Below are 23,211 nucleotides of genomic sequence, written 5' to 3' on the forward strand. Positions count from 1 at the left end.
CTGTTACTCTTTCCTTGCCAGAGGTAGAAGTCAAACATTTGTTACTTGCCACATATTTCATTTCGATAAGGGCAACAATGATACCCAAATATTTAACCACGGCTAGGTCCTGGGCACTGACCAAACAGAACAGATAGATGCTGGGCTTAAACAGTGATGTGTCCATACTGGTGTTTACCGGCTGAAGGTCAGTCCCGTGTAGTGCTGAAACCCATAATCCATCCAGCTCAGGGTTTTGTCACTGATGGCCTTGGCAAGCCAGCAAGACCTTTGCAGTAAGACCCACCTGGATTTGAGTCCTGACTCTGACATTTCCAGCTGACCACTTAAAACTCTTCCATTCCCTAATTTTCTCTGCACTATTATAGTGAAGGCAACATAGGGTAATGTATGGGCAGGTGCCTGGCATCTTGCCTGGCACCCAGAATACTCCGTAAACATGAGAACCGCTCCCCTTCCCAAACCTTCCTCCGTGATCCATTCGGATCCCTTGGTGCTCTACCAACAGTAGAGTTTTACTCAGAGGGCCATTCACCCAGGAGAAAGAAAGGACCATCCCCCCGAGCTTTGCCTGTGGGGGAGGGGATCCAAAAGACGCAACTGTGAGGCAGCCACAGAAGGGAGAGTGGGCGTAGTGATCTTTCGAGTGAAAGAAACCTCCCTGGCGGGTTGGTACGAAGTCAGTCCACGGGAGCTCGTACCCAGCCACAGGAGAGGGCAGCGCAAGGCACGTCAGCCCCAGCCAGTTGTGGAGAGGGTGACGGCAGGGGGACAGGTACCTGAATTCAGTTAGAAGGGAGTGGCAGGAGTTGGTCTGAGACCTCTCTGCTTCTTAAGGTGATGACACTCCACAGCTGTCCTACCACAGCCCCTTGACAAACGGTGGCAAAGGGAGGACAGCATGAGGGATGCTTTTGTAGGACTGGATTTCTCTGGCATCCTCCTCAGGAATTAGGATTTACCTCTGACACATATAACTCGTTCTCCATAATCCACTGTGAGAGCATGTCAGGCATGAGCTCTACACCGATGGTCTGCCTTTTCATTTCTCTTCGGGTACTTTTCAACAAATGAAGATACTTTTTAAATTTTCTTTTTATGTTTATTTATTTTTGAGAGAGAGAGAGCGAGAGAGCAGGGGAGGGACAGAGAGAGAGGGAGACACAGAATCCAAAGCAGGCTCCAGGCTCTGAGCTGTCAGCACAGAGCCCGATGTGGGACTCAAACCCACGAACCGTGAGATCATGACCTGAGCCGAAGTCGAACGCCCAACCGACTGAGCCACCCAGGTGCCCCAAAGATATTTTTTTGTCACTTTCATTTTCTCTGAAAGTTTCTGTCTTTCTGGAAGCACACAAAGCTCAAACATTTGTCTTCAAGCTTTTTGTATCCCCAGCACCTACTGCACACCTGAGCACAAGAGCCTGTTGATGACAGACAGTATTTTTGATGGACGTGTCATTGAGTTCTTTGTTCAAAACATGGAATGAAGATATTGAGCAGAAAAGGCCCCAGGATAAATCCTCCTGAGACACACTTGATACATCCTTCCAGTTTATTCTATTTTATTTTAGTAGAACTTAGCTCTGTTTGTTCAACAAACACTTTATGCTTGAGATTATTCTTGTCCCTCGTGCCTCCGTCCCGTCGCTGTGATGGAAGGAAGTTAAATACTTGCGATAAGGTTTCCAAATTCTTTTGACTGACTTACCAAATGTATTTGAAAGAAAAAAAAATGTGATGATCTGGTATTCTGACCGTAAAAAATAATATGGAAAATTGAATAAGGGTATGAAAGCCCCAGCTAACTAACATTTCTATTCTGGCTTTCCTGACAAATGCAAATTCCCCGAACATTCCTGTGACGACAAGCAGATACAGATTAGGGAGGCCTTGGACTCTGTCTCCGACAAATCTATACTTTGTAACCTCAGTCCTCCACACCAGGGGCACTTTTGATGTAAACTCAGCCTGAAGAAAGTCTGCTGATCCCAACTGCCCTCAGTATTAAGAAGAGGAGAAAAATATATAATGATATAGCCAAAGGAAGATAAATAAAACACCGGGCAGTCCTCTGCCCTCAAAACGTCATTTGATAAATGCAGTGAAAATGACTGCTCTTGAAAGTGTGGCCCCCGTCCCGAGGGACAGCTGCTGTCTGACTTGGGTACGTATTTACAGAGTGCTCTGTGCTTGGGTTTGAGGACGCGGTGGCTCAGCTAGATAGATGCTTGCAACGAGGAAGGCCACTTGTAATTCAGAGCGTGGACAGGCTCTTTTCAGGATGATAGCACAGGTGCTGTGTATGCCTCCCTAATTTCGCTGCCACTTTCTAATGCGGCTGTGTACCCGTGTGTCTGTGTCACAGCGCACTGGGCACCTTAGACCAGGGGTCCTGACTTACCTCTGCGCCCCCTGCATCTAGCGCATTGCTTAGCAACCTTGTAGACGATGAATAATGTTCAATGAGCACATTCATCAGGGGGATGCAGGAGAGGGCAGGATGCCGCTCAGATCCTCAATTTTTTCAGCTGTAAAACTTAGGGGATGCCCCTAACATGGAAACGGCAGAGTTCTACCGAGTCCGTGGGTTATAGCGCAAAGAGCAAGGACCACACGCACTCACACACGCTGACACACACACACACACACACACACACACACATCCTCCCTGTCCTTCTCCCTCCCTCCCTCCTCCTCCCTCCTGCCATGTTTGTGTATACTCCAAAGCACAATAATATATGGGATAATATATTGAATTCTCTTCCTGCACAAAATAAGCACTTAGCACCATCGTGGAGCCCCAGAGGCCTTTGAAAGAGGAAAAATCTTAACTATAATTTACATTTGTGTATTGATTTCCTTGTTTGTGAATCACTGGCTTATAAATGCCCATCATATAATTGGGCCTCCGTAATAACGATGAGGTAGGCACGGAAGGTTTTGGCCTTACGTGTGAGATGAGGAACCTCCGGTGGATGGGACGGAAGGCCAGATGGGGTGCATCCTGGCTCTGTCCCTCTGCTCTGTGCACGCCTGGAGACCTCACACAGCTAGACTCTCATCACAGCCAGTACAGCCTGGACCACAGTTTGCTTCTCCCCCCATTCCAGTGATGTTGCCGACAAATGTCTTTAGTCTCCCTGACCTCCACTTCCTCATTCGTGTGTAAAGGGCGGGGGGAAGCCTTGGAGAGATGTAATGAAAACTAGCTTATTAAATGATTGAAAAAGGACTTCAAAAGTACGGTGTTGCATAAAGGTAACAGTTCAAAACTGGGTGCCTCTGGGGATGGGAATGAGAGGTAGAGCCCTGATAAAGAACAAAAACATTCTTTGAATTTACAACTAGACAGAAAATGATGAACTTCAAATGAAAATCTGGGTAATGGTCTGTGCTTTCAACCTTGAACTCTCCAGGGGGCATGTTTGGGGTATGTTTTTCATGTGAGAAATGAGTTCTCTGAGTTTTTAATATTGAGGGGTCCACACTGTAAAGGAAAACACTAGCAGACAAGGTGCTGAGAAATACTTCTCAAGGTATGCTACCCTCAGCCCACAAGGCTGAATTAGTTTTAAATGGCAATCTAGTACTTAAACCATTCCACTTTAGTTTACTTCTCTGAAAAATTACGCAAGGTGTTTGTCAGAAATGGCAGGCTATCAGAGACTATGACTTGGCATTGATGCTTTCTTTTTTTTTTAAATGTTTATTTATTTATTTATTAAAGACAGAGACATAGGACATGAGCAGGAGAGGGGCAGAGGGAGAGGGAGGCACAGAATCTGAAGCAGGCTCCAGGCTCCCAGCTGTCAGCAACATACAGCCCCATGTGGAGCGAACCATGAGATCATGACTTGAGCCCAAGTTGGATGCTTAACTGACTAACCCATCCAGGCGCCCCAACGCTTTCTAAATTAAAATGCATATCAACATGTGCATAACTCAATCTAGCCAGAGCCTTGGATGTAACAGTATTTTTAAAGTCTGGTGCTGCTTGACTTAAATTTATTAAAAAGATGTGTGTGTGTGTGTGTGTGTGTGTGTGTGTATGTGTGTGTGTAAAGAAACTTAATAACATAGGCATATTCATTTAGATGAATAAAATAGTATTTCAATGGAAAAGCTAAGTTTAAGGAGAATGATATGCCAAACATATGAATGAGCCCAGTTGGTGAATTTGGGTACAGCAAGCTAATCTTCTTGGCAGAAAAAGCAGAGAGGAAATAGCTCTGTACTCTATAATTCTCATTTCCAGGCACTGACAAACACCTTGGGCCTTTGGGGGTAGAGGGGACAACAACAACAAACAACAAACTGTCGGAGAAATTCCTCCAATGGCAAGACTATACGGCACCGCCTCTTTGAAAGGACACCAAGGCAGTGTCGTCTGATCTATACTGTGTAGTATGCACATGCAGAAAGGCACACACGCAAAAATATTTATCATTAAAGATTGAATGCAATATAATTAAACAAATATATTAAATTTTTTAAATGATGGCTAATATGTATGGAGGGCTTCCTCTACCAGGCACTATTTTAACCCCTTTATATATTTTAACTCACTCACTCCTCACAACAAGCCTGTCGATGTAAATATTATCTTTTATCTTTTCGCCCATTAAGATCTGCGGTGTAAAGAGGCTGGGAGTCAGGGCAGGAGGGCGTGAGCCTGTTCTTGAGCCCAGGGCTCTGGTGGCCCCTCCCTCCGTTGCCGCCTGGCCCTTGGATTGCTCTTTTGTTTCCATCTTCCACTCTTATTTCTTCGCAGCCTATTGTCCTGGCCCACACAGTCGAGTAGGAAAATTAAATTAATATTAGATCAGTCTGTGATTTTCAAACAACACACGACTCGGAAGTTTCCTTTAGGAGTGTTCATGATGTGTTTCCTTTCAAAAGAGGCTCTATTTTCTCCCCCAGCCGAGGGCTATATGCTGATCTCATTTAAAGAGACCAACTCTGGGTTGCTTCAATCCCTTCAAGCAGTAAGTTTAAATTGAAACCTACATAAATTGTTTAAAATAATATGATGTGAATGTTTTCTTTGAAGCTAAATATTGAATAAGTTTTCCTTTGTTCCTGTTTAAATTTATGAGATGTTACCTATCTCCCGGATGCCTTTGTAAACTGAAACTAAGGTGGATAAATAAAATCGAAAGGTTAGCCCTTGCATATTATCTTGGGAAGATGCAGGTTTCCAAGGGAAGATCTGTGAAGACGTTTACATGCCATGGACCGCTGACTGCAGAGGTCTCTATATCAATATGACGCCAGGCTATTACCGGACTTCAGAGAAGAACAGAGCGAGAAGGCATTGAATGCCAGAAAGAAATGTGTTGACATAAATTATTTAGTCTTTCCCTATATACTCAGAGGGTCCCCATCCTTAAAAAGCTAGATAGATAGGTAGATAGATAGATGGATGGATAAATACTTACGAATTAAAGAGTGCCTCTTACATGCTTGACTGAATATTCAAAAACATTTTCCAGGACTCCATAGCGTTTTGCCTCTCCGTTCTGCCCCTGTGCCATAAGTCTGTCAGTTGGTTCAAAGCACAGAACACCAATAGCTTATTCAGGCCTTTTTTTCCTACCATTATGTAACAGTCCTGCTGTACAAAGTCACATAACGTCGTACAGAGAGAAAATTAATCATCAGCTAATGAGATGGGGATGTGAAAAGAAGTTCGAAAGAAGTAATTTGGAAGCCCCAATTACGGCCTATTCCCGTGGGTCTCCCGTGGGTCTCCCATGGGCATGACTGGCTGATCCAGGTTCAGGGGTGTAAGAAGGGCATGGGGGGAAGGAAGAAGATACAGAAGGCACAGCCTCTGGGCATACACAGTGGCTTTTGCAATCTTCCAGATGAGAACTAATAGGCACCTATATAGCAGTGGGAACAAAAAACGATGATGTGGGAAAAGCCTTTCAAAGGGAAGTCTGTCTAAAAGGTTCTGGCATGTGACCACATGTGGTTGCTACCAAGGTTTTAAACTAGGAACTGAGAGGAAGGGGAATTGCCGTTAAAAGAAATAGGCAAGGGGGCGCCTGGATGGCTCAGTCAGTTAAGTGTCTGGCTCTTGATTCCGGCTCAGGTCATGATCTCACAGTTGATGAGTTCAAGCCCCGTGTTGGGCTCTGCACTGACAGTGAGAAGCCTGCTTGGGATTCTCTCTCTCCCTCTCTCTCTGCCCCTTCCCTGCTTGTGCATGCTTCCTCTCTCTCTCTCTCTCTCTCTCAAAACAAACAAAGAAACAAACAAACAAAAGAAAGAGGCAAGTCCTGAAGCTATTTACTCCATCCAGGCGTATGCAATGGAGATGAGGTCGGAAGGAAGGTCTGGACGCTGTAATCAGGGTGCATTTTGACACGCATAAAAAGAAGCATGGAGGGTGCCAGCAGGCCACAGAGCAGAGAAAATAACTTAGCAAGAGCTTATAATGCAAGGAATTAAGAGCGACGCCATGCACAGTGAGAATTTGGCATTGGCCCTCAGAACTGGGAATCAATGACTTGAGTTCAGGAGAAGTAAATGTTAGGGGGAAGGAGTCTATGCAGATATGTCTAAGAGGGTCTTCCCTGGCCAAGTCTGACTTGCAAGGAGAAATTAGAAGGGGTGGGAACTTTAAGAAGGAGCTGTCTTGCCATTGTATAGATTTTGAGGGCCGGGAGGGAAAATTCGAGACGGGAGGAGAACCTAAGAACCAAGGTTTGGGCGGGGGGGGCACCTGGGTGGCTCAGTCGGTTAAGCATTCCAACTTTGGCTCAGGTAGTGATCTCACGGTTCATGAGTCCGAGCTCTGTGTTGGGCTCTGTGCTGACAGCTCAGAGCCTGGAATCTGCTGTAGATTCTGTGTCTCCCTCTCTCTCTGCCCCTCGCGTGCTCACGCTCTTTCTCTTTCTCTCAAAAATAAACATTAAAAAATTTAAAAAAAAAAGATTTTGGAAAATCCAATGGAAAATGCAAACTCTTGTATTTAGTTTTAAAACATCAACTGCAAAGTTGCATAACGGCATCCTGCAGAGACACAACACACGTGTTCTAGTTGAGTGAGGTTAGTTGATGCATGTCAGCTCCGTGATGGGACTGTCAAAAGTCTCGTGCCGTGAGATGACGTGAAGCTTTCCACAGAGGCCTGGCACAAAGCAAGCATTCAAACGCGACCATTGCTTTTTAATCATAATGTACCAAGTCAGCCGAAAGCATAGACTTCAGAATTAAGAAGGGTCGAAATCCCTGCCAGTCCTATAGGTCAGCTTCTATTGGGGCCTATTTCTGGGACTAACCCCCTAGACCTCAGAAAGGGTGGGTTTTAGAGGAAGTCACTTGTGGAAAGGCTAAGGGGAGCAGGGTCCCTGAGGCCCGGCAGGTGCTCCTATGAGCTTTCTTCATGGATTTGACCAGCAGCGCGAGGACAGGGGAACAGACTTGTGACGACAGCCCAGGAGAGCAGAATAAAGACAATGGAGTTACTCCAGGATATCAGGTCCCGAGGCAACATACGAGACAGGTAAACTTCTCACCGTGAAACCGTTAGTAGTGGAATGCACAGTCTTGGGAAGTCGTGAACATCCTGTCAGTAGCTGCGTCTTAGGGACGGCAGGCTGGACAGACACTGGGGGACTCAGATGCACACTGGTGAAGCAGCAGGGACTCCGGATCCTAATTTCAGTCCCTCTCTTAACTAGCTGTGTCACTTTGGGCAAGTCACTTCACCTGTGTGAGCCTCGGTTTTCTCATCACGAAATCAAGAGGGTAGGAACTAGGAAATACTCAGATCTCTTTCAGCTTTGAAAATTCACTGTGGTGAGGCCCAGCATCCTTTGCTTCCTGGTCAGACTGAACCCCTGCACACCTGCCTGGCATATGCCAGCACTGTTTTCATGCCTCAGCTGGGCATGTGCCTCAGTGACTGAAGAGTGGGTGCCAGCAGGTCCAGGGGACAGAACGTCTTACTCCGAGTGTGACAGGTGAGGCCTCTGTACTGAGCTCTGGCACCAAATTCAAATCGCCCAGCCCCCAGCGTGAGTGACTTTCACAGAACCTTTGATAGGCTTTTACCTCCTGCTCACTCCAAATTTGGTTTTCGGGTGCAGGCTCCACGCACAGGAAAGATCTGACAGACTTCTTTCGGCAGTCGTTGCTTCCCTGAACCAATTTTGGTGCAAATTTTGAAATTCTCTTCACTTGTGTTATAGTTTCAAATATGGACACAGATCTCCTCACTCAAGTCAACAGTACTTAAAATAGCCGTTGACGGCTGCATTCCTCTGTTCTGCCAGCATTCTATCTGCAGTCAAAGGAGACAGAGGGTTTTATTTATGGAACGAGGCCTTTGTTTACAACGTGAGCACAGCAAGGCTCCAGGAGCTCACTTTGGGTGTACATCTTGGGTGTAAATAGAAAACATATCTCACCACCTTTGGGACTCTTTGGAAAGATCACAAAAGCATTTTCAATGTTGCTTTCTTAGATTCTGCTTGTAGGCATTCACTTATCTTATAAAGTACACCGTTATGTGAACTTATCATCTGTGGGGTTGATTTGTTCTTAATAAATACGTGGCCATCTTCAGGGTTGGTTTTTTGTTTTTGTTTTTTTTTTTCCACAAAGGGAAAACATAAGAGCAATTCTGCCTCCAGGGGACTGGTTTTGAACATTTCTTCTAAGAGAACATTCAGAAATATGTTTTGTATTTATGATCCTAGTAAATATATTTTGAGAATACCTTTTCTACATGCCCATAGAAGTCATGCCCTTGAGACTCAGGTCAGCTGTCCCCCACTCCAGCATCCCTCCCATGACCCGTCCCCCATATTAGTTTCCCAGAACTGCCGTAAGAAAGTACCACAACCCGGGATGGCTTAAAACAGAAACGTCATTCCCTCAGTTCTGGAGGTAAGAAGTCAGAAATCAAAGTGTCGGCATAGCCATCCTCTCTCTGGGAAGGAACCAGGGAAGAATCTGTTTCCGTGCCTTTCTCCTAGTTTCTGGTTTTTGATAGCAGTTCCTTGGCTTGCCACGACATAACTGAATCTCTGCCTCCATAGTCACGTGGCATCCTCTGTATGCCTGTGTCCCTTCTGTCCTCGTGAGGACATCGGTCATAATAGATAGAGCCCACCCTAATTGAGTATGACATTATCTTAACTTGATTACATCAGCAAAGACCCTATTTCTAAATAAAGTTACATTCACAGGGACCAGGGGAGTTGAGACTTCAACATATCTGTTCAGGGAGACACAATTCAAACCATAACGCCCATATCCCAGTATGGTTTCTGCGCCCCCCCCCTTCTCTGTGTTTCCATAGCACCTCCTATTTAAATGTCTCACAACAGTTGTCATACTCTATTGTCATTTTCTCTTTAGTTGTTTCTGCCGCCGGACTGTCACTTCGTGGAAGGAAGGATTCCTATATTATCTTTACAGGCAAAGTACCTACCAGAGCAGCCAGCATTTACAAGGCGCTCAAATGTTTGTCAAAACAAATACTTCGCCATCACCATCATGACCCTTTATGTGTATACAGTATTAATAACATGTTTATAGCAGCTTACATAAATATTATTATACATAAAATACATATTTATAACATTGCCTATAAGTGCGACCATTTGTTACACACTTACCATGTGCCAGACGTTATGTTAAACACTTCAGATTTTTTTTTAAACCCCATTTAATCCTCTCAAGAGGATTAAAATTTAGATGTGATTATCCCCATTTTTCAGATATTATAAATGAGGCTTAGGAAGGTTAACCTTCCCGAGGTCGTGTAGCCTCAGGAAAGACCCAGGGCCTGACCACAGGGACATTTGATTGCAGATTTGGGCTCCTGACACGCTGATATCCTGCCTTCACACAGGCTGTCCTCTCCGATGCTCCCATTCTGTGGAGGTGGAATCTCCGGTTCATGTTCACGTTTATCTGCAGAAGACCCTGAAGCCCAGAGAGGCTAAGGGATCAGTCAGCCTTAGCTGACTCAGCTGTGCCCACGTCCTTCCAGCTCGAGTTTACCTTTTTAAAAACTGGTTTCCTGTGTTGATCATGACTTTTCAAGAATATTGGAGAAAAGGAGGACATGTAATGAAAAAAAAAAAGAACATTCCCAGAACGCCTGGGTGGCTCAGTCGGTTAAGCGTCCGACTTCAGCTCAGGTCATGATCTCGTGGTCCGTGAGTTCGAGCCCCACGTCAGGCTGTGTGCTGTCAGCCCAGGGCCTGGAACCTGCTTCGGATTCTGTGTCTCCCTCTCTCTCTGCCCCTCCCCCACTCACTCTTTCTCTCTCTCTCTATCTCTCTCAAAAATCAATAAACATTAAAAAAAGAAAAGAAAAAAGCGTTCCTTTAACAGTCTGAGTTTAACGGACATTGTAGAAGAGTAGGTCCTGTCAATTGCAACGAGAAACTATCATGAGAAACAGTGTCCATCATGTATCCTAAATGCCCAATAAACAGAATGTCCTCACATACCACGTAGTTTCTCTGTCGAGTGAGAAGGGATCATATTTTGAGACAATAAGTCCTCTGAAGAAAGGACAGGAGTTTCTGCTCGTTTGCCTTGCTTCTGGTGTCTGTCTTGCTTCTCCAGCCTGGGATCCAGCTCACGTAACCTCCCCGTCGGTTTCTCTCAGCCTCTGACCCCTCTGACACGTTGTTGCCACACCTCTACCCGGATGGAGTCAGAACGTGGATCAGGGTGGTTCAGGTCCCGTGACCTGCCAGCAGCATCCCCTGCAAAGCTGGCCTGCCTGGTCTCGTGTTTTGTCTGCTGCTCATGATCTCTGCCCAGGACTAGACCTAATGCTAACCTTTGGCTAGCCTGACTCCTGCCTCTTTTTTCATATTATTCTCTTGGAACGCTGTGCCCTGCCTTCTGGGCCACACTTGTTCCTGGCACAGACAGTGCACCTGTGTCCCCCGAGCCTCAGCTCAGCCCAGCATGCACACCCACACCTAACCTAGTTCGGTCCGGCCTTGACAGAGATAGGCCTCGATGGCCTTTCTTTCGAGGGAGATCTAGTTCTCATTTCAAATAGGTAGACATCAGTGAGGCACTGATGGGAAAGGGGGCTGGCCACTGCTAGGGGCAGCAGACAAATTGAGAAGGAGGGATGGGCGGGCAGCACAGCCGGCAGGGGGCCTCGGCCTAGAAAGTGCACATCCGACCTTTGGTGGCCACCGTCCCAGGGAGAATAAAGCCAGAATGTACTGGCTCGAACAGCAAGATGCGGTCTCATCTAATCTGACTCCCGCGGCCCCTCAGGACACTGGGGTCACACTGTCACACTGTCGCATGCGGACCATGCTGTAGCACAGACAGTGGTTTGGAATTCCCCAGGCCCATCAGGCTCTTCCCAGCGGGCCCCTTCCTGGGCTGACCTCTGAGCCTCGGTTTTCTCAACTCTTCTGCTGAGTTTGGTGCCCATCTTTCATGTTCTCCTTAAACACTGTGATTTCCCCAAGTGGGGGACGTATTACAGTTCGCGACGCCAGATCCTTGCAGCGGTAGGTGCCCAGTAAGTGCCAAATGAATGAGTGAAAGAAAGAAACTGTCGTGCCTGAATACAAGACCCTAACCTCCCCTCTGAAAAAATGCTTGCCCAATTGATGAAACACTCACTGGGCTGTGTATGGATCGGTAAGCAGGACTTGTGTTCCTGCTTTTGTCTTGTCCGGTTAGGAGAAGACAACCAGAAAGAATCATTGGCTCAGCTTTGGCCTTAGCACCTGCTTGCTTGGCTTGGCCTCCTTCCAAGGAGAAGCCGGACAGGGCTGCCGTCTTTGAAACAAATAGCCCTTCCTCTTGTTTAAGTATGGTTTCTGAAAGAAAGTTCTACTCTCTACTTAATTGGATTCTTTCGTGCTGCAAGTTAAGCCTTCTTCCTCTTTTCCGTGAGTGGAATTATAACTCATTATCTCTGAAGTTCACAGGGGTACCTTTTCTAAGCAAGACAAGGAACTGCCTCTTAGAGCTTGAATTCTCTCTTCACCTTTGTCTTCCTGTGCATCTGTCTTTCTCCGACTCCCCAAAATTGTGCGTTTCCTTTAATGAGTTAGTACAGAATAGGTTCCTGTGCCATTTGAGAAAACAATTTCCATCTGTTCGTATATTGTTAACAAGTAATGGGTTCTTATTTAAAAAAATTAAAAAAAAAGGTCTAATCCTTCCCTACTTCCTCCTCTCAAATACTGAATCTCCGATCCTTTGAGGTCCAACATAATTTAAGTGTTAATTCCTTTCTAAGCTCTTTTCAAGCTACTGTACTCACCATGCAGATTTCATTAAACCTCAGAGTCTCTTCATATTGATGTCTCAGAAAAAGCAAAGTAACGCTTGCTCTATATTAAAATACTTTGCTCAAGAGCAGTGTCTTTTGTCCCCATTTATTTATTTGGCCTCCCAAAAGAAAACAGAAGTGCGTTACGACTAAAGAGAACACAAGCGCCGGGCTTCACATCTCATTTGTGAAAAACATCTGGTTATTACAATTCACAGGGTTTGCTGTCCTGAGCCGTTTCAGCCTTAAATCACCCTGTGTTGGCAAACAACAGAGAGGGCCAGGCCAGGAATGAAACAGATGAACCTTATGTACAGAATGAGATTAAATAAAAGCATATGCATGCCAATATTTCGATTTCTAATATATTCACCTTGAAAGGCAATCTGTTGCTTCAGTGATCATCATCACTGAAGTCCTTGCAAGCAAATTTCTTAAGATGGGACACTGAAAGCCATTCTGTTCGGGAACTTCCCCTTCAGACTTGGCATCTGGGACGGAAGGATACGTCTTAACTTTTTTAAAGGGAGGAGTGAATGTTCACTGGTGACATAGATCAGGTGAAAGATCAAGTCGGTTCATTCGAATGGAAACTTTGAAATAGTCAAGAGACGCATTTAAATACAGAGCCAGAGACCTAAGGGCCCCTGTGCGGGCTCTGCCTTTTGTTTGCTTTGTGGTGTTGGGGATTTCACTTAACTGCTTTAAGCCTCAATTTCTTTGTGAAATGAGAAAAAAGACCTGGGAAACTTCATGAGGACTTCAAATGACTAACCAAAGTGCGAGTCTTGTCTCTGTCACTTCCAAGCCTTTGTGTCTTTTGTGTATCACTTGTTTTGAGCGGTGTCAGCACAGAATCCCTACTCCTGCTCTAAGAGATTATTCAGCCAAACCATCCCATGTTACAGATGAAGAAACTAAAAACCATAATTACAGAAGAAGTACCTAGGATGTCAAGACGACTCCTCCGAACAAGAATGCTCATTTGGCATTTAGATTTAGGACTTTTTTTTTTTTTTTTAAACCAAAGCACAACTGGAGAAAAGAACGCTCATTTTATTTAAGTCGTGCTGGCACATTGTCAAGTTAGATGGATCTCCTAATAAATGGGACAGCAGTCCTCCTGGGGTTATAGATCGGGATCACCCTGCTTATGCTGTTCAACCCAGAAAGAGAGTGGAAATATCCAGGGTAGCTGCAGGAAAGCTATGACAAACCTTTTCCCAGAAAGGAAAAGGTTTTGCTGGTGATTTCTATGCACTGGAGTATCTTAGTAAACAGAGGGCGTGACTGTCACTTCTTCTGCCTCTGGGCTTGCTGGACCTTTCGGCACAGGTAAGCAAAGGGTGAGGCCATGCCACTAAGGCAGGGGCTTTCCAGGGTCAGAAGGGCCAGGAGGGAGGAATGGGAATGATCTAGGACGACGAGCGAGAAGAGATAGGAGAGACTTTCACGGCTGAGGAGTAGTGGAGGGTCACCATGACTACTCCCGGTGATCTGTGCTCCTGTGTGTCTACCTGGAACATCATCACGCTCCCAGGGAGACTGTCTGCTTTCTGCAAACAGAAAAACTCTCGGGAGAGGGATCCCCTTGCAGCTACTTTTAGGCACTCAGTACATTATTGTAACAGTCCCTGCTTGTAAATAAATCTTACTCATTTAGGATACGAAAATCCCTGTGTATCATCTTTGCAGTTACTTGTTTCATTACCGCGCACGCGCGCGCACACACACACACACACACACACACACCAACACCACCAAAAAACAACTCATTGCTTATATTGGAAAACCCATTCCTTTTGCCCCCTTTCATTTTTTTTTTTATACAGGGCGTAAATTTGTTGTTTTAATACAGGGCATAACGATTTCAGAAGGGTTGGTCAATTATTTGTTGATTGAATTAGAGGAAGAAAGTGTGATTATCCAATAGAATCCAGAAATGTACAGCTCATTTTGTGCCTCATGTATATAACCGAGCCATGGTAATTATAATCACTCGTTGTTTTTTGTTTCCTGGGGGAAATAGGTTAGGTTGGACCTGAATGTATCTTTATAAAGTATGCACATATAAATTGAACTTTTCTAAATCTAGGTCACTCGGGTAAGAAGGCTCTTTTGATAAAACCAGATTGACAATTAGATTCACAGGGCACTTCAATGTTAAATGGTATTCTTCCCACATTCTGGGTCATAAGGCAGTGTAAACAATACACTGCTGTTAAGAAACAGAAAATCACATTCACAATAACCGCAGAGCTTCATGGTGCGTGGTTTTCCACTTTAATAGGCTGTGTTCTGTTCTGCCATGTTAATATCTTAAGTAATATGATTTTCTTTTCATGTAACTTTAAGTTCATCTTTTATTTTCTCTTTAGCTTTCTGGAATAGCTTTCTATAATGCTACATCTTCAGGAGACATTCCTAAAAAATAAATAAATAAATAAAAAGCATAAAGCCGAATAATCTTTGCAAGCAAACAGCAAAAACAACAATGAAAATTGATTTCAGATCCTCCAGCCAAAATGTTATCTTGTGTACTTTTCAGACTCAATCTGTGTTCCAGGCTTTGATCCAGGCCTCAACATGATGACTGGGATCACCCCCATTAACCCGATGATTCCAGGCCTGGGGCTGGTACCACCGCCACCACCAACAGAAGTGGCTGTCGTCAAAGAAATAATCCACTGCAAAAGTTGTACTCTTTTCCCTCAAAATCCAAGTAAGTGTTGCCTGTGAAAGATACTCATCAATTTAAACTTCTTTCTCTTCTTTCTTTTCTTTCTTTCTTTCTTTCTTTCTTTCTTTCTTTCTTTCCTTCTTCCTTCTTTCTTTCTTTCTTTCTCTCTCTTTCTTTCTCTTTCTTTCTCTCTTTCTTTCTTTCTTTCCTTCTTCCTTCTTTCTTTCTTTCTTTCTTTCTTTCTTTCTTTCTCTTTCTTTCTTTCCTTCTTTCTTTCTTTCTTTCTTTCTTTCTTTCTTTCTTTCTTTTTCTTTCATGTAGCATTGTATTCACTTTCAGATCTGACTCAGAATTCTTCCACATGCAGGCACAAAGTGGAGGTCCATTCTCCATGAGGCCTTTGTCTCTAGATTAGCCCAAATGGATGGGGATATGTCCATGTGTTGTATCCAGGAGCTGAACTGACACCTGAAGGCAGTATGTGTGATTTGGGGATATATATCCAGCATTAAGAATCTTTTTGCATGCAATGACATCTAGCATTTGCTGCAAAACATAGTGTGAAATATGTGAGCATTTCCATCCATCGTCACAAATGTAGGAGAAAAACTCTGAAATGTGCTTTGCTAGATGGAAAATTGAATTAATTTAGCAGTTTGCAATTTTGGGGGGAGGCTGCATCTCAGAGTTTCTGTGCCAAATTACATTTGCTTGAAGGAAACATACATTCGATGACATAAATGAGCCAGATTTTTTTTTTTTAATTTAGGCTCAGATACTAAGTTTATGGGCTTAAATAGCTAAAATTTTTTTTTTATTCATATTAATCAGTGTTGCCTTTTTGAAGTGGACTTTTCAGGAGATTGCTTTAGTAATCTACATGTAAACTAGGTAAAATGTTGTGACAGTATAGGTTTTATCTTTTCCTGCAGCCTTCCCCCAGTGTAATCATTTGCTCATTTAAATGTGAATAATAATTTTTTTTTAAAAAAGTGGTTTTTCAGGCCCGATGTTTGGTGTTTCCCAGCCCAGCAAGTACTGCTTTCGGGTTGTGTTCCCAGTTTTCTGCCTTGCTGATCCATTATCCCGCAAGGAGACAAAGCCGATAACAAGCCCAAGTTTTCCATCATGTTGTCATTTCATCATGCTTTGTCCTTTGTGAGGTTTTTTTCCCCCTGTTTTCTGGGCTTCTGTATTATGAAGGAGAAATGAAATTATGCTAACACTTGCATTATCTCTGTTCACGGACAAGCATAGCCAGTCTGTGTAGAAAGGAACACAGAAAGTTCAGGTTGGGGAGGGGAGAGGAGGTGAAAACAAGGCAGCCTGCCAGCCTTGTAGGTCGGTGTAGAAATCTATCCTTCCTCAGAATGGACACAGTTACTCTTCAAGTGTCACTTTCACCAGGTGAGCCAGGAAGAGGGCAAAGAAATAAAAGTCACAACCCCTCTGTTTTGTTGTGATTAATAGATCTTCCACCTCCTTCCACAAGAGAACGACCTCCTGGGTGTAAGACCGTGTTTGTCGGGGGATTACCAGAAAACGCTACTGAGGAAATTATTCAAGAAGTCTTTGAGCAGTGCGGTGATATTACAGCGATTCGGAAAAGCAAGAAGAATTTCTGTCACATTCGCTTTGCAGAGGAATTCATGGTTGATAAAGCCATTTACCTTTCCGGTACTTTGCATTACATCGGGGGTTTCTCAGCATTTTGTTACGTTTTGTGATGTTAATATGAGCTTATTCCCTTTTGCCTTAATGTACAATAAAGTCCTCACAGTTAGGGGCTGGAAAAGGAGGAACTCTGCCTTTTCCTTGGCTGCCAGAATCTCTATGCTAAGTCTGTGAGCGTTCCTCGCTGCACGAAGGGTTGCCCAACACCAGTCTTTAGGAATTCCACTGAGGTTCTAATTAATGTTCTCAAGTGCTTATTAGATGAAAAGCAATATTATGAAGACTGAGGGCCATTATTATTATTGGATGCCATTCCCGGGAGGAATAAGGTATGCTCTCGGCACAATTTCAGTTTTCCGGAAGTGGCTCACTTTCTAGACCCCAGGGTAGCAGGTCAAGATCAGTTCCTCGCAGGAAGCAGCCTGATGTCATTGCCACTTTAGGGGAAGGCCCGATATCATTGCCCAATTGCCAGTGCACTTAGATTGGTGAAGGCTACCCCGTGATATCTGCTGCTTTGGTGCCAGCTCATAGGGGAGATTTTTACAGATGCTGAAATTAGACCCAGTGCCGCCTATCGCTCTGTGGCTGTTGGATCCACTGTAGGGAGTCTGTCATCCGGGCCTTTACCAAACCGAAGAACTACGCATCTGGTATTGGTATGTGGCTTTAGAAAGCTGTGCGCTTAGATTCAGCTCCCTGACATTCCCTCACACTCTCCATCTCGCATGTTTCCCATCCATCACTCTGCACACTACCTCCCCGTTCCGGAGGCAAAGCTCATGAGGGAAGGTGAGAAAAGAATGGGGGAAAAAATAACCTGAACGCCCCTGCCAGGCTTAATTTCCGCAGGCAGCTCCCTTCCCCCCACGGAACACTCTTGCGAACCCCAGCCGCCTCGGGGTTATTCCAACACTGCTGTGACTTTGCGGAGTAGAGCTGGCGTAGAGATGTGGAGGACTTTAAAAACCCTTATTCCAAGAAAACCTAACAAAGTGGGGAAAAACTCTGAAAGCCTTCTGAAGGAGACGGAAGACGAAACACAGAGGAAAATATTTTACAGCGCACAAACAGCTACGTGTTTTGCTTCCCATATCTTCTGGGGCCACAGCATCAGAGTACTCTTGTTACACACACAGGTGGTGGCTCTGTCACCAGCATGCCTGGCGACGGGTCTCACTGGTCTCAAGTGCCTCGGGCTAGAATACCTCTCCCTGGCTTCCATTTTCTCATCTGCAAAACTGAGGCAGCAGCAGTACTAACTTATAGGATTATTATGAGGAACGAATCAGCATAATGGATATTAAGTGCTTAGCAGGGCACCGACAACAATAGGAACCATCCAGGAAATGGTTGTTTTTAACACAAATATCCTGAAGATGATAAAAGAAACACGGATCCTTATTTCTCACGGACCCTGCCTCGGAAAGCCGGGTTCCAATCACAGCTCTACCAATAAAAGTATTACTTTACCCCACCTGATTAAATGAGAGGGTTAGAGTAGATCAAAAGTGCTTTTCAACGCCAACATAACACAATGTTTAGACCCAGTCAGAAGCGCCTTGAGACGTCGCCAAAGATGAACAGGCCCAAATTTAGGCACGTGGAAGGTATTTCTCTATTGATTCCTTGATGCTAGGCTTTGCCCCACTTGGACCCTGGTCCTGCTGCTTAGCCGGGCGCCTGATTGCTCCTTGGTCTGCCCCTTTGCGGCAGGGAGAGCCCACAGCTAAGGCCTCCCCTCCAGCTTCCCTGCCTGGGGGCACAGGGGTCTCCCAGCTTTACCTCCATCGCCTTAGGAAGGTTGCACATCAGTCCGGGGAGGATCTGGAAGGCTGCTTATTTGGAGGGGTGGGGGGTGTGGGGACAGAAGGCTGCCCCTCTCGTGTGCAAGCTCCTGCAAGCCCGTGCCCAGCTGGAAGGCCTAATTTTAGGACCGTGTTCACATTTGAAGGCCAAGCTAATTTTAGGCTCAGCCTCATCAGGATCTCTTTTTAAGGCCTTAATGATGATGTGTCGGTGAAAGAGAGGGTACATTTTGGAACAGAAATATCTGAAAAGCGATGCTCTGGACACGGGCAGGAGAAAGTCCCTTGGCCAGTGGGGACTGCTAGCCAGTCTCAGGTGGTGCCATCCGCTCAGCTGTTATGTATATATCACCGTGGCCTGCCGACTTGTTACGTCGCTATGGCCCAGCACCAAGATACACTCTGCTTTAGCATGAATTCTGCTCATCTATGACGGGATGTTTACGTGTGTCGTAGGTATCGTTAGGTCTTCCCATTTTTAGAGAACACCATTTGAACCTAGGAGGGAGAAGGGCACAACAGGAATCAGATGTGAGATCTGTTTTGTGTTTGCAACTTCTCAAAGGTGTGAAGTGCCCTACAGGGGAGAAGTCAGCCTCTACAGGGATTTTCAGCTGAGCTCCAACCCAAATGCCAAGATAATCCATTGAAATCTACCATAGAGATCTTGAACATCAGCGCAGGGCAGCCTGGCATTTCACAGTGGTGTCTCATTTGCAAAGCCCCTACACAGCAAAAGTGCTCACTTTGCTGTCTCCTCTGGCAGCCCCAACAGCTGTGATCCTGCTGGGACCTGAATTTCTGTTTTGAAAATCTGAGTGCCCCAAACTGAAGAGCAGCCTCAAAGCCAAGTCTTCCTTCATTTGAAGTTAGGCTAGCTGTCTGGTTTCAGTTCTGTTTGCGTTGATGTCTCAGATCGAGTGTCTGCACATCATCTGCTTGTAAGTTGGGTAGCTCGCCGCAAATCCCCCAAAGATTTCCAGGCCCCTGTTTTTGGTCTAGCTCCGCGTTCTTGCGCGGGCTCCCGTGGCCTTCAAAGATCGCGTGGACAATTTGTGCAGTGCTGCGTGCCAGATGAGGTAGTGCAGGGCTGTAAGGAAGGCAGCAGCAAGGCCTCTTGATTGAAGGTAAAATATTCTCCCGCGTGCCCCAGAGGATAAGTGGAAATAAAACAGCATTGCAAAATTGCCTTGGTGATTGTGGCTTTTGCAGCTGCTGAGAGAGAATTGAGCAGCATTTTCTAGGGGAATGAAGCGGTAACATGTGAGTGAGGTGCTGCGGAATTTACTTTGTGGATCTTTTTAAATATCACAGATATTCTTTATTTACTCCTGCTCCACCTTTTTCTAAAAAGAATTTAAGAGCACTTACGCAATGGAGTTACCGTAAATCAAAAATAGAAAAAAAACAAAGCCATAAAATCGGGGAGCCGGGAGGGAGAACGCTACGTGCCAAATTTGTTTCGGAGCTTCCTGGAAGCCAGAGGGAAGAAGGAGTTCCTGTAAGTGTCCTGGTTCTTGAAGTCATCCTCTTAGTAACAGTGGCTTGCAAGATGGGTAGGTGACCCTCTGAGACGCCTCCCAGGAGGGGGGTTATCCCCAAATCCCTAATAAGCTGAACTTGGTCGTGCTTCCTGATCGCTGGGGAGAAGGGTAACTGCTTCCCACCTGCTACGGGCAGAGCGCCCTTGCTATGGGCAGAGAAAGAGGCAAAAGCACCCGTATCGCGCCCTCGCTGAGGGCCTGGGCGACGCTTTGCCCTCATCGTGCTGGTGACCTTGTGACGGGACCGGCCTTTCCGTTGCTTTCAGGTTACCGGATGCGATTAGGGTCTAGCACGGACAAGAAGGACTCGGGCCGCCTCCACGTGGACTTCGCCCAGGCCAGGGACGACTTCTACGAATGGGAATGCAAGCAGAGGATGCGCGCGCGCGAGGAGCGGCACCGGCGCAAGCTGGAGGAGGACCGGCTGCGGCCGCCCTCGCCGCCCGCGATCATGCACTACTCGGAGCACGAGGCCGCCCTGCTGGCCGACAAGCTGAAAGGTAGGAGGCCGCCGACCTGGGCCTGCCCGCTGACTGACGGAGGAGCCCTGTGATCCCCAAGCACCCCCGGCGTCTCCGCCCCTACACCTGCTGATTTCCTGCAGGCGAGGTCACCCCCGAAGCTTCCCCCTGCCGCCTGGGACAGAGCCCTGCCTCTTCCCGCCTGTGTCCTCCGTGCAGGTGTGTGTTGTCACTCAGCACGACTCACGGAAGGAGGGGAGAGGAGTCGCACGCAGAAGGCCCAGAGCTGGCTCCTGTCTTCCCACCTGTGACGAATGAGCTAGGCTAGTGTCCCCTCCCGTGGTCGGGATCCCTGCCTTCAGAGATGGAGTTGAAGGGTCACTGCTAACACCTATGGAATAATTGGGGGCAGGGGGCACTAGTGTATGTCACTTCTTTAACGTTGGCTGTGCTCCTCTCACGTGTTTGATGCTGTGGGGGAATAAAGACAAATGGGGGCTTTAGTACCTGCCCCAGGGAGCTACAGATGATTGGGGAGGGGCCGGAATTTTAAGTCAGGACCACGTGTATGCGTGAATTCCCTTCCATCATCCATGAGAGTTGTATCATCTGGGCCGCATCTGCATTTTACAGGCAAGTGACGAGTGACGGTCAGACCTTCCTCAGGCCGTTGGGCGTGTCGGGTTTTAAGGAGAGAAGGCAGGTTGCAGTCACTGGCCGCATGTAGGTGTCTCAAGTAAGCGATTAACTCAAGTCCAAAGCCAATGGCATGATTGCCAACCGATGTATGAGCAACGTGCTTTGGGAACACAGGGGCGAGTGTCAAGGAAGGTATATCAAGAAAATCGTCACAGAGGAGAACTGCGCGGGAGAAACAAGGGTCCCCCCTGCCCCCCAGGAGAAAAAGGGCCTAAATACATCCTGGTCAGAGGCTGGAGCCCCAGGAGAAAAGACACAAGGAAGCAGAGAGGAATTTGGCCCAGGAGGAGAAAGGCACGTCACCTGTCCCAGGGTACACGAGAGCTGCATGGCAGTTTCTAGAGCGAGGTGAAGTGGGAAGAGCAGTTGGGGGCCAGCGGGCAGAGTCCTGAAGGCTGCCGCTGGATTTGGGTTTTGTTCCTTAAGCAGCGGAGAGGCCATTAAAGATTTCTCATGGGAAGAGAAATGTGATTGATCGCTTGGAGTGTTTTAGAGCATAGCTAGTATATTGCTGGGAATGTGTAAAGTGGACTGGATGTTTTCATTAAATGAAATGTATGAAAGCTGCCCAAACCTATTTTAGGAGGATAGGAGGTTGACATTCTATATCTTTAAAAGAGAATTCTTTTATTTCTTCTAAACTTTATTTATTTTGAGAGAAAGACAGTGAGTGGGGGAGGAACAAAGAGAGAGAGAGAGAGAGAGAGAGAGAGAGAGAGAATCCCAAGCAGGCTCTGCACTGCAGCACAGAGCCCAACGTGGGGCTCGAACTCACGAACTGTGAGATCGTGACCTGAGCCCAAATCAAGAGCCAGACGCTTAACCGACTGAGTCACCCAGGCACCCCGAGAATTGTTTTGAAACGGACTTCTGCTTCTAGCCGTTTTCCACCCGGTCCGGCCTTGAGAACCCCTAATCAGCTGCAGTTGTGACTGAAATGCCCCACTGTGACTACCAGGCCAGTCTTGCTTGTTGTGCTGCTCTGAAAGGGCCTGTCTTACAGACGTAAACACATAGGTCATTGTCCCTTCAACAAAAAGCATACACAGTGCAAATACAGGCATCATCTCCCCTTTCCATTCAGGCTACAAATCACAGGGAGTGGCCAGGAGGAGAAAGAACAACATCCTCAGGCGGGAATGTGGATTTTGGAACAAATTGGGTTTTTTTCTTTAATATCCTGTACATTGTGTATTATCGGCTTACGCGCTACACCTAGACGTGACAAAAACCAGCACCTTGGTTCTGTGACCTCTTAGAGGAGTTTCACAGAAGTCTGGCATGCCCCTGTTCTTTTTAAGAAACCCGCACGGAAATGTCTGTGCATGTAAGAGGAACGTGGCATTGCCTTCCCTGCTGGAGGATCACAGATTGGGATGTCAATTTGGTGAAGTAATTTGCAAGCTTTGCCATTTCAAAAATATATATTTATATAGATGAGTATAATTTGCAGAATTTCGAAGCTGCACCTTTGCCAAGTACTGTGTGATCCCTTGAGAGAACAGATTGGAAAATTTAATAGATGGCAGTTACAGTAGAATGAACTAGCTGGGGATACATCTCAGGCAACAGTCAGGTAATATCAAGCTTGACAATTTCAACCCAAGCACAGAGTTTGGAATATAAACAGCATTTAATTGCCTAGGAAATTGGCTGCCTCGGAGAGGAAATCCACTCCATGCTCCTTATAACGCTTCAAAGCCAGACAGGAGGAGCCAAGGAAACTGCTGCCCTGAAGATGATTTCATTGATGTAGGGATAAAAAAAATAAAAAAATAAAAAAAATAAAAAAAATAAATGCAGTCAAAACCCAAGGTAAAGAAGCCTGGATAAAAAAGAAAATGGAAATGCAATCTGAAAATACCTAATTGGATTTGATTTTTTTTTTCTCCTCCACTGAGAAATCATACTCTCTTAGGTTTATTCCATGTTCCCCCATTTTACATTGTACTTGTTTATTCTTGCAGTTTCCTTTCGGAAAATCAGCTTTATCTAGCAACATCTGTACAAGCCAACCCTATGTATGACCCACAAGGCCCTCCACTGCATCCTGCCT

The 23,211-nt window shown here is 45.8% G+C and overlaps 1 protein-coding gene across 7 annotated transcripts in view; it reads left to right on the forward strand.

Moving 5' to 3' along the window:
* ENOX1 (ecto-NOX disulfide-thiol exchanger 1) overlaps window positions 1-23,211 on the forward strand; it is a 553,951-nt gene that overhangs the window by 382,108 nt on the left and 148,632 nt on the right. For 4 of the 7 annotated variants that reach the window (XM_043579372.1, XM_043579396.1, XM_043579405.1 and 1 more), the window contains 3 exons: window positions 14,838-15,011; window positions 16,440-16,646; window positions 20,262-20,495. In XM_043579372.1, coding sequence (XP_043435307.1) covers window positions 14,838-15,011; window positions 16,440-16,646; window positions 20,262-20,495 — 615 coding nt within the window. Of the gene's footprint in view, window positions 1-13,386; window positions 13,625-14,837; window positions 15,012-16,439; window positions 16,647-20,261; window positions 20,496-23,211 lie in introns of those variants that run through there. The other 3 variants (XM_043579409.1, XM_043579420.1, XM_043579389.1) reach the window with 3 other exon arrangements.

Source organism: Prionailurus bengalensis, chromosome A1, assembly GCF_016509475.1.
Source record: "Prionailurus bengalensis isolate Pbe53 chromosome A1, Fcat_Pben_1.1_paternal_pri, whole genome shotgun sequence".
In the NCBI taxonomy this organism is placed as follows: domain Eukaryota; kingdom Metazoa; phylum Chordata; class Mammalia; order Carnivora; family Felidae; genus Prionailurus; species Prionailurus bengalensis.